Genomic DNA, 12,433 nt, shown 5'->3' on the forward strand with positions numbered 1-12,433 from the left:
TAATAAAGCAATCCATCTGTAAGCACCTTGAAAACAATGCAGTGATTACTCAAAGCCAACATGGATTTGTCAAGAACAAATCCTGCCAGACTAATCTGATCTCATTTTTTAATCAAGTCACCTCCCTTGTGGACCGCGGGAATGCTGTAGACATAATATACCTTGGCTTCATCAAAGCTTTCGACAAAGTGCCCCATGATATCCTGAGGGGCAAACTAGCTCAAAGTGGGCTAGATGAAACAACGATCCGGTGGATCCACAGTTGGCTACAGAATCGGACTCAAAGAGTGCTTATCAATGGGATCTTCTCAAACTGGGGAGAGGTAATGAGCAGGGTACCGCAGGGCTCAGTCCTGGGCCCAGTGCTCTTCAACATTTTTATTAACGACTTGGAGGAGGAGGTACAAGGAATGCTGGTCAAATTTGCAGATGACACAAAATTGGGCGAGATAGCGAATACCTTGGAAGACAGAAACAAAATTCAAAGTGATCTTGATAGACTGGAGTGCTGGGCAGAAAACAAGAGAATGAAATTTAATATGGATAAATGCCAAGTTCTGCACCTAGGAACAAGAAACCAAATACACACTTACAAGATGGGGGATACATGGTTCAACAACACTACAAGTGAGAAGGATCTTGGAATTGTTGTCGATCACAAGCTGAATATGAGCCAACAATGTGATGTGGCTGTAAAAAAGGCAAATGCTATTTTGGGCTGCATTAACAGAAGCATAGCTTCCAAATCCCGGGAAGTACTTGTTCCCCTCTACTCAGCACCGGTTAGGCCTCATCTGGAGTACTGTGTCCAGTTCTGGGCACCACACTTTAAAAAGGATGCAGACAAACTGGAGAGGGTTCAGAGGAGGGCAACAAAGATGATCAGGGGACTGGAAAAAAGCCCTATGAAGAGAGACTGAAAGAACTGGGCATGTTTAGCCTTGAGAAGAGAAGACTGAGGGGAGATATGATAGCGCCCGTCAAGTACTTGAAAGGTTGTCACAGAGAGGAAGGCCAGGATCTCTTCTCGATCATCCCAGAGTGCAGGACACAGAATAATGGGCTCAAACTACAGGAAGCCAGATTCCGGCTGAACTTCAGGAAAAACTTCCTCACTGTTAGAGCAATACAACAATGGAACCAATGACCTAGGGAGGTAGTGGGCTCTCCCACACTGGAGGCATTCAAGAGGATGCTGGACAGCCATCTGCTGGGGATGCTCTGACTTGGATTCTTGCATTGAGCAGGGTTGGACTCGAAGGCCTTGTAGGCCCCTTCCGACCCTACTATTCTATGATTCTATGTCCACCAGGGTTCTTGGTGCAGCATCAGGGTCAACTTAAGGTGGTGTGGGGGAGGCAAGGTAGTTTTGGTCTATAGGGAATGAATCTTCCTGACTGGCCTGGCAGTCAGGTATTGAATGTCTGTACCTAGTGTTGTAAACTGCTTGTAAACTGCTTGGAGGGCTAAGTCTACCATCCGTTCTCTGCACACTTGCCCACCCTGCTTTGTGAAATCATCAGCATCTGGGATGGGTATTTGGACCTCAGAGGTGATTAGTACTTCCTTGAGGGAACGGGTGGTCCCCACTAACTTACAGGAAGCAGTCGAGAAGCCACTATTGAAAAAATCTAGTCAAGATCCAATGGTTTCTGATCATTATCACCAGTCTCAAATTCAACATTCTTTGGCAAGGTGTTGGAGCATATGGTAGCTTCTCAACTCCAGGTAGTGTTGCTTGATGCTGATTTTTTGCATCCATTTCTGTATGGGGTCAGGCCTCATTTTTGGATGGGAACAGCCTTGGGTGCTCTAGAATTACTCTGGGGAAGTGAATTGCCAGGAGGGGCAGCCCTGTTGGTTCTCTTGGCCCTCTCAGAAGCTTTCAATACCCTCAACCATGGTCACCTTCTGGATTATTTATCTGGATTATTTATGGGGTTGGGCACAGAGTGGTCCTCCACAATGAACGATCTCAGAAAGTGGTGCTTAGGGACTTTTGCTACCTGCCATAGCCATTGTCCTGTGGAGTGTTGCAAGGTTCCACCTCATCCCCTTTACTTTTCAACATCTACATGAAACTGCTGGGGGAATAATTGGGAGATTTGGGTTGAAGTGTCATCAGTATGTCGATGACACTCAGCTCTAGCACTCATTTCCATCTAATGATCCTAGGGAGGAGGTTGAACTCTTGAACCGGTGTCTGGAGGTGATTTTAGGATGAAGGAAAATAAACAGGGTGAAATTTAATCCAGACAAGACAGAAGTACTGTGCGTAAGCAAATCAACCAACCTGAACAGAGGAATACATCTGATCTTAGACGAAACTGCACCCTCCTGAAGGACCAAGTGCGTAATTTGGGAATGCTTCTGGATTCAGTGCTAATTGGAAAATCTCAGGTGGTGGTGGTGGCCAAAAGTACACAGGACTGTAGGAAGCTTCCTCATACTGAGTCAGATCATTGGTCATCTCGCCCAGTATTGTCAACACTGACTGCCAGAGGCTCTCCTGGGTTTCAGGCAGGAATCCCTACCTGGAGATGCCTGGGGATGAACCTGGGAACTTTTGCATGCAAAGCATGTGCTGTACCACTACCCTGTGCTCTCTCCATAGAGTAGAATACAGTAGAGTACTTTCTATTAGCTTAGGCTGGGACACCAGCTGCACCCTTATCTAGAGAGGACTGATCTTGCCCTGGTTATTCATACTCTGGTGACATCCAAGCTGGACTGCTGTAATGTGGCCTGCCTTTAAAGATGATGCAGAAACGTCGGCCGGTGCAAAACATGGCCATCTGGATATTCGTGTGAGCTGGGTGGTCAGTTCATGTGACACCATTACTGTACCAGCTACATTGGTTGCCAGTACATTTCCTAGCCCAATTTAAGGCGCTAGTTTTAACCTTTACAGCCTTAAATGGCTTGGGCCCAAGTTACTTGAAGGACTGCCTTCTCCCATACCAGTCTGCTGACACCCTGTGAACTTCAATAGAGGCCCTTCTCACTTGCCCCCTACCAAGGGAGGCTATGTTGGTGAGTACAAGGGATATGGCCTTTTTACTACTGGCCCTGCAGCTCTGAAATGAACGTCCATTGGGAGTTTGTCAGCCCTTTTCTTTGCAATTCTTCAGGAAAACTCTGATGACCACACCTGTTTTCACAGGCCTTTTCTTAATTTTTCAGCGGTTGGTTTTATTTGTACATCACTGTTTTTATTGAATGTTTTTGTTTTGTATTGTTTATTTTATCTTGTATGCTGCCTTGGAAGAGCTTCACCCTTAAAGACTGCTTTAAAATAACTTTAAATACATACAGGCAATCATCATCTTTTTCACTGCACATTTTGCAGTAAGTAAATCGTGACAGTAAGCTGTCAGATGAGAGAGAACACTCTCCTATTTTGTAAAAAAAAAAAAAAAAGTTTTCTAACTGACTTAATACTATATTGTAATAGTTAATGAACAAATGAACACTGTCCTGTCACCTCTCTACAGCAAGTTTTCTGTGACAGCGGAACATGCTGTCCATTACTTGAAAAGTCTACAATTCTAAGCACGCTTTATTAGGGAGTATGCCCGTTATACTCAGTGGGGCTTACTTCTTGGTGAACTTGATTAGGATCCAGTGAAAATAACTTGCAGTGCAATCATATAGATGCTTACTCAGAAGTAAGTCACACTGTGTTCAGTGAGGCTTTTCCTCTAGTAAGTGTGTTTAAGGACTAAAGCCCCAATGGGTCAATTTAGATATCATACCAAACCAGGGTTAAAGAAACTTAACTATCCTTTAGCGTGATCCAGTTTGTGATCAGCTGGGAAACTAGCATCAGAAACCATAGTTTGAAGTGGGTTTGCAAACCATCCACTGCGCTAACTGAAATTTGATGTGATGTCCTGACTGACAAACCAGAGTTACAGCCATTACTTAGAGCAGACAGAAAACACACACAGTAGCTTTAAAACATGGTTAGGTTGTTGTATATTTTGTACATTTGCAAGTTCAAGCCATGACTGGGAGTTTGACTAATACAAACATTATTTGGCTTGATGTCTGAACTGAGCCATTTTTTTTTACAGTACGAAAGTGTCTCCCTAATTGTTTCCAGGCTAAAAGAAAGGCGGTGATGGTTTCAGTGGTGACGATGGTGGTGGTGGGGATATGCAAGATCAGATAATTCTGTCTTACATTCTTCAACTTTGATTTATAATCTAGAAAATACATTTTTAATGGCATGAGATGCACTCCACAAACCTGCCATGTTGTGTTGATAGTCTCGCAGTCCCAACAAAGCCCAGATATATTTGGGATCAGATTCTGCCCTGGCCACACACACACTTCAAAAACTTCCAGTGCTGCTGGGATTGGTCCAAGAGGTCACAAGTGTTCCCATGACAGGAGATGCACGACTGTAGCAACTTGCTGCTAGCTCATTTGTTTGACCAGTCAAGCAACATCAGCGGTCATTGACTCTCTTTGGATGTAACAGCAGCATTTGGTGGAAATTTGTGATTTAATTAACCCATGAATTGTGGGGACACCAGCCGCTTCCAATTTCCAGCAACAAACTACGAATGTGGCATTTGTAGATTGTTTCTGTGATGTCCAAACCCGGTTGTTCGTGCGTTAAACAATCCCATTGTTTGTTCTTGGGTTAATTTGGGATTGTTTAACCCATGAACAATGCAAAGTGCCCCTATTCAGATAACACGGAAACAACCTATGAATGCTGTATTTGTAGGGTATTGCTGGAAGCCAGAAGCAGCTCGCGCCCCCACAATTTGTGGGTTAATTAAGCCATGAATTGCAGCTGAATGCTGCCATTACATCCGAACAAGGCCATTGATTGCCACTGCCTGATCTCAATATTTGCCTAGGATCAGCTGCCTTTGCTGGCTGTGATAGTTTTGAACCATTTTTTAAAAGATGCTGCTTCCTAGTACCACAAGGGTTCACATGAGATGTGCCAATGAATTAATGGTTTGATGGTTTCGAATATCTCCACAGCATGTCTAATTTTACCTAATCAGGCATTTGTGAAAAGCAGTTTGAATGAAAAAGCTGCCTAAACTGGGTCAAATGATGGAACCCCAGCTCTCACTAACATGGCTTTAACAACACACATCTACATGAACATTACAGTCATTTGTGACTTTTGCAGTATTACACACTTTCTTGTCTATAATCCCAAAATATACTTGACTTTGTGCAACATATTGTTGCAGCCAGATTCTGTTGAGTAATGAGAAGCCAAAATATGCTTAGAGCATTCAATATTTGGATTTTTTCATCCAAACACACTTGTCATAATAATTGGTATCCTATGCTTGTCACCTTCTTTAAGGAATCACTGAATTTTGATTCTGAGCTCCAAAAGTGTATTATCCATTTTATACAAAAGGGTGTTAAAAGATCACAAGGTAACGAATGGGTTCTACAAATCTTAAAAGAAGATGAAAATAGCAGCGGATAAATCATTTTTTTGAGTGGCATAGGAATGGACCTCACTAGCAAAGCACTTAAATATTAGGCAAGGAAGTAATGCCCAGACAAGGTGTGCCCAGACAAATTGTCACCTAAGGTAGCAAAATCCTCCCCCTGCATATCAGCATTTCATTGCAGTTTTCTTGACAGGTACAATCATAAGTCTTGTATTAAAATAACCCAAGGAAACATCAACTATTCTGATACATTGGCATGTCATTTCTTTCACTACTTCTGAGGTACTTCTGCCTCATATGCCCATTTGTTTTTAGTCATTTGTTCATTTTATCTTTTACTTCTAAATCATGAGAAATTAAATATCACATGCATTGCTGTGTTCTTATGGAAGAATTTCATTCAAGAAGTCAAAAAGAAAATTAACATTTTATCTCTTACAAGGAGGTCATTAATGGCAAGGAGAATTTTCCACCACACTGCTTCTTTTCCAGATAAGTTACTCAATTGGAAAACTATCCCCTTTAGATATGACTTATGTGACCCTTTTCTGATGTGCGTTTTTCTATAAGTGTTGAACATTTGCAGCTTTCAAACTCACCTCAAGGAAGGCTTTCAATGTATTTTGCCTACCACAACTTCTTGCATTATGTCAAAAAAGTGCCATATTTCTAATCTGATCCTAAACATATTCTCTCAGAGTAAGCTTGATCCTATGGATGTTTACTTGGAAGTAAATCCCACTGAGCTGAATAGTGCTTCTTCCCAAGTGAATGCATATAGGACTTTTATCTTCAGCTTGTTTCGCACACACATCCACAACACTTGATTTATCTGCACTTCATCATTGTATGCTTGATGACCAGTAACAGAATCTATGAAATGAGACCATTGAAAGCAAGTAGTCTGAGATGCTGTGATGAAATACAGAAGGTCCTATCTGCTGTGTTATATTTCTGATAGCCTATTTGTCAAGGATTTTAAGATAACTGCTGATTATCTCAACTAAAATTGCTAGGAAGGCTTCTGAGAAACTGTTGCCTCATCTTCCGAAACACAGTATAAAGATGTCTTTTTATGAAATACCAAGTGAAGAAAAATTGAAAATGCTTAATAAGAAATAATCAACCATGTGCAAATAAGTAAAAAGTAGTAATTGTATTAAAGGAAAGATGCACAAAGACGAAAGCAGGTTCACGATGAATTCTGGGTAACTTATGAAAACAAATTGACCTGAGTGGTATCCAAAGAAAGAATTTGTAAAGCCCTATCACTTTGGTCAAAGACTGAGTAATGAAGAGGTGTGAGACTGTATTATTCAAGGTCAAAACGGTAGTTAAAGTTTTCACTTATAAGTTAATGAGCAAAAAATATTGTATGGGGTATGAACATCAAAAAGCTTAATGTATAGATATCAAGAAGAATTAATATACAAACAGGGTTATCCTATTGGCAAGTCAGCATACTTCAAGGTCAGAGCATGCCAACATTTCCAAAGCCCTGCCAGCCTCCTGCTGACTAGTGATGTGGGTTTTTCAGAAAATTTTGAACTGGAAAACTTTCTGGAAAATTAGGATAATTTGCATAGGGTCATTTGCACCAGAAAAAATTCAGTTTGCATTACTAGAAAGTGATCTAATTTAGCATGTTTACTAAATACAAGTAAAATACACAAAGCTCAAAAAGTACTTCATGTTATTTTTTTGTCCCAATACACCACAGTTCTGGGCACCACACTTTAAGAGGGATACAGACAAGCTGGAGAGGGTTCAGAGGAGGGCAATGAAGATGATCAGGGGACTGGAAACAAAGCCCTGTGAGGAGAGACTGAAAGAACTGGGCATGTTTAGCCTGGAGAAGAGAGGACTGAGGGGAGATAGGATAGCGCTCTTCAAGTACGTGAAAGGTTGTCACAGAGAGGAAGGCCAGCATCTCTTCTCGATCATCCCAGAATTCAGGACACGGAATAATGGGCTCAAGTTACAGGAAGCCAAAGTCCAGCTGAACAGCAGGAAAACCTTCCTGTTAGAGCAATACGACAATGGAACCAATGACCGGGGGGGGGGGGCTCTCCCACACTGGAGGCATTCAAGAGGACACTGGACAGCCATCTGCTGGGGATGCTCTGACTTGGATTCCTGCATTGAGCAGGGTTGGACTCGATGGCCTTGTAGGCCCCTTCCAACCCTACTATTCTATGATTCTATGATTCCAAGTCTTTGATAACACAAAATATTTGAGAAATACTATTTTTTGTTAAGCTATTAAGATCTTGGAATCTTTAGCAATGCTCTCTTTTATAATAAGAAGCAGTATTTTATCTTATATAATATGTTATATTTGAAGTGATGTTGTAAGAATTATATTTTAAATAAAAATGAAAAAATGGAGCCAAAGATTTTTCCATTACTAACCCATCTAAAACCATTTTTAGTTTTCTTTTCTTTGAAGTATACTAATCAGCTTTAGATAATTAAGGTTAATTGATAGCCAAGGACTTCCTAAATACTGGAACAATAGACTGACTATGCTCAGCAAAGTCCAAAATTCATAAAACATTTGCCCATATAAGGCTTCACTTGATATTGCAGATCAAATGATGGATATGCAGGTTTAAGTCAGCTCTTAGAGTTGCACATTAACTGAAATGTGTAATTGCAGTGCCTAATTAGTTTCTTTGCTTTTTAAATATATCAGTCATAAACAGATTGTATGGATATAAAACCCATACATTTCCATGGAATTTGTTTTATAGTGTATTCAAGTTATAGGGGATGGTACAGTAGAACAACTCTGTTATAATTGGGACTATAAAATAGCCTGGCAGAGATCAAGGAACTGTACTTACAAGTAGATTTTCCATGGGTTTTCTCACAATTTGGACAATGGTAGATATCAATATCTGGTGCCTCATCTTCTTCTACACCGACACAACTAAAATAAATAAAACAACATAGAGTCATTGGCAGTCTTTTCCCAATGGCATGAATGAGTAAAATAATCAGAAGTTTCAGGGTACTATAACTAGGGATGTATGAGAAATTAGTTTCAGTTAGTTTATGAGCAGAATTTAGCCCATTTGCACCTTCCATACCCAAATGCAATCTGCAGTCAAAGCTTATCCATACCTGACCTTGCAATGCTGTTTGCAGGAGAAAAAATGAATTTGAGAAAATATGTACATACCCCCCACCCCCATAAAAATACATACATTTTTAGAAGTGCAGACAAACATTTTAATCAATGGAAGAAGTGTGTACTTTTGAGTGCACAGCCAAGCACATCTCCAAGTGTGCACCCAAGTATTTCATGATTTTCATGCATACCCCTCCCCTGCCCCCTGCCCCCCACCCAACTCACAATCTGATATGAATGCTAGTCAGACCAAGCTTCGAAGTGGAACTTGAATAACCTTGACAAGCTCAAGTTTTGCTAATTTCCACACTCCTAACTGTAACACTGAAACCTTCATGCTCAAGATCTAACCTATGTAGGACACATATTGAGACCTTGACTGACCCATTACATGATTCCATAGCCTATGTCATCTGGAGCTACTTTGATTCATTGTCTGACATACCGGAAGAGTACTAGAAGGAGGGCCTTTTCTGCTGTGGCACCCCAGCTGTGGAATGAGCTCCCTAGTGAGGTTTGGCCAGCACCTACATTGTATTCCTTCTGGCACAGGTAAATACCTTTTTATTCTCCCAGGCATTTTAGCATTTTAGCTTTCTAGTTTTTTTAGCTTTGCTGTTTTAAATCTGTATTTTAAATCTCTGCAATGCTGCTAGGTTTTATTCTGGTTATATTGTTATATTGTGGTTTTAATGCTTTTATATTTTCCATTGTTTTACTGTGTGCTTCTTGATTTTAATTTTTGTGAGCCGCCCAGAGAGCTTCGGCTATTGGGAGGTATAGAAATGAAATTAAATAAATAAAAAAATAAAATTGTGTTTCCATGTGTCCCCCAAGCAATTGTGTCCAATTACAACTGGTCAACTGGACCTGGGTCATGAGAACACAGCATGCCAGTACTCTTAATGTCTTTAGCATCACTCTATTGCTCTGGTGCAGCTGGGTTAATCATTGAAAGTAATATCAGGGTCATACACCCCTTTCATCTGAGTGAAGCCAGACAATCTGGGCCTGCAATTCACCTAGCTGATTGAAAAACAAAAACAAGAATGAAATGGAATGGAATGGAATTTCACATAACCCCACCCTTTTTCTCCCCTTCACAAATACCTCTTTAGTCAGTTCTCTGTTCCATATGAATTATAATCGGGTCTAGGGGAATGGTGGAGATGAAGCCAGCTTTGTCATCTATGGCTTGGCTATCGAAACTAATACAGACTTAAGCTGCTTTTGAATCCTAAAGGTATACTTTCATTTTTTTAAAAGTGGGTTGATAGCCTTTGTGCATGCAAAGGAAAACTTGAAAATATATGGATGGCTTCTGCTAAATGCTTAAAAACTGAAGTGTATGTGGATGAGATTCACAGTAAAAATGATTAACACTAGCATACCCTAACTCTCCCTCTTCCTTGAACACACTACCGCTACCAGTTACTATGAATCCCAACTGTTCCCCACAAGCCCGCAAAATAGGGGGCTGGATTAAAAATCCAACACATTTGAACAAGTAATATGAAATATATAAATACATACAAAAATGCCTGTTTTGAATAATTTGTTCTGAATGCAGCAACTGAGATTTTAGAGTGCAAAATTCTAATATCATTACAATTAATAGTTCTTAAAAATCAATTTAAAAAATGCAAAATTAATGCACTTCTTTTCCCCTACAAAATATGGATATTCTGATCATGGAATTTCTAGTTTTCTAGTTTGCATAAGACATTTTTCTGCCAAAACCTAGCTCTGCTACACAGAGAAGAAGGACATATAGCTCACAGTACTTTTTCGTTGCCAAGAAGAAGGATTCTCACATGACAGATGCTCAGGACACCCATTGAGGCTGATGGCATAAAATATGACGCAATACAGTGTAGGGTGCAGGCAAGCTGTTAGAATATAGTCGGATGGCAGAACACTCCATACTAGGGGTGAAGAAACTAAATTGCAAAGGAAACAAGTGCCGAGCCTAAAAAAAAACACCCAAAAACCACACACACACACACACACACACACACACACAACTATTGCATAATCAAAGCAGCAAGCCAAGAGCAATCTCTTTCAGAAGAAGCAAATGCCTCAACCATCTCAGCTTGCAGAAATCGTCATTGGCTACCTCCTTGCCAACACAAGAGTGACACAAACTAAATAGAATTGCTCCGGACTGCAGCAAAAAGCAGTAACAATAGCTTTTGGTGGCAACCACTGACCCAGTTCTAGTCCAGACCCGCTGAACTTTGGCTTACCCAGAATCCTCCCAGTTTCTACATGTTCATGAAACAGATATGTTCTGTGGGAGAGCTTTCTGAGAAAGCAAGGATGGCTACAAACCAGGGCCAGCCCCACCATTAGGCAGAGTGAGACAGCCGCTTCAGGCAGCAGATACTGAGGGGCAGGGAGCAGACAAAGCTGTGTGTGCCTGGCAGCCTGCCCTACACCCCGAAGCCAACCTGCTACCCTCAGGTGCAGTAGAGGATGCTGTTCCATCATGAATGTTGAACTCAGATTCATCTGCTAGTCTGGTCAGCTTTTGTACACGGAGCGGAGGGGAGGCATCATCTTGCCCTTTGTGTCAGGCAGCAAAACATCTTGGGCCAGCCCTGCTACATACTGCAACGCATAATCAGCCTACAGCTCCTCAAAGAGAAGACATCTCATTGTTACAGCACTGTAAGCTGCAGCTGCATGAGACAAGGGGTTCTGCTGTCTTCCCCCACTCCTAAAAAGATATACCAGCACTGCTGAAATTGCTAGTGTTTCTGCACACATTGTAGAGTGGCCTGTTTCTGCTTCTCTTGCATTGTACTGATGCTCTTGTACGGAGGCTTTTCCTTAACTGATAGTGTAGATTCGAAACTAAAGACACTGAAATTGAGATCTGCCAGGGAATGAAGGCTGCCTTCAAGCCTCAAAGACAGGCAATGTTTTCATCATCCCCACTCAACCCCTACACCACCCACTGTGGCATATTTAATGGCTGTTCCTTCCACACAACCAAACAATCTCCGGTGGACATGCAGTTGTGTTGAAGGAAAATTCTTAGCTTTCTGATTATGGCAGCTCTTTACCCATGACCAATGTGAGCTGGAGGTATTAGGCAACAAGAAAGAGTAAATTGTTCTGTCTCATAGTGAACTCAACTGGCCCTGTGCTGATAACTTCGGAAGTAAAATGGGCCCACTCACAAACGAAGAGGAATTTTCTACAAAACCTGGGGTTCCCTCAAAGTGTGCAGCAATACATCTTCTAAAGTTAGGTCCCAAAGGACTAAACCCCCACCCCACTCAAAACAGTTCCAGAAGACTGCAAATGTGTGACACAGCCTCTGTTCCATGACTGTGGAACAGTCCCAAACATTCCCTTTCCATAAGCAGGTGGAGGTGCACATGGGTCATCTCCCTCTCACCTCAGCTGGGAAGGCCAAGTCATGCATGTTATCAAAGTGAGACGGGGTTAACATTTCCCCAGTATGGAATGCCAAAGCCCTTCCTGCCCCCTGCCCTGACCCACCCCCAGATTCAGCCTGCCTCTGTGGGACTTGTAGAGAGAAAGGCCAGAGAGTAGCAAAATCAACCCCCATGCCTTCTCTTCCTCAACTCCTGTAATGTCAACAGCAAAGTCCAGGTAAAACATGCCCACTGAGGACACACTGCAACATTTTGTTGCAGTTCCCATTAATAAAATAAAAAGTTGAATAACTAGATACCCACTTATCCAGGGCAGCTGTGTCAGAATATGCTGTTCAGTTCTTTCAAGATCATTATATAGCAGGCCAGTGTTCTGTTCATGGATGCTGGACAGAGTTGGCTTTTAAGGATGCCCGCGGTACACAGAATCTCTGCAGTGGATCAAATATCAA

General features: G+C 41.5%; 1 protein-coding gene across 4 annotated transcripts in view; it reads right to left on the reverse strand.

The window, feature by feature from the left end:
- Positions 1 to 12,433, reverse strand: part of PHF2 (PHD finger protein 2) — a 166,499-nt gene that overhangs the window by 84,028 nt on the left and 70,038 nt on the right. For 3 of the 4 annotated variants that reach the window (XM_084839970.1, XM_084839969.1, XM_084839971.1), the window contains one exon: positions 8,285 to 8,370. In XM_084839970.1, coding sequence (XP_084696096.1) covers positions 8,285 to 8,370 — 86 coding nt within the window. Of the gene's footprint in view, positions 1 to 8,284; positions 8,371 to 12,433 lie in introns of those variants that run through there. The other variant, XM_084839972.1, reaches the window with a different exon arrangement.

This window comes from Heloderma suspectum, chromosome 2 (assembly GCF_057233095.1).
Source record: "Heloderma suspectum isolate Gila_16-S chromosome 2, 16-S_ref, whole genome shotgun sequence".
In the NCBI taxonomy this organism is placed as follows: Eukaryota; Metazoa; Chordata; class Lepidosauria; order Squamata; family Helodermatidae; genus Heloderma; species Heloderma suspectum.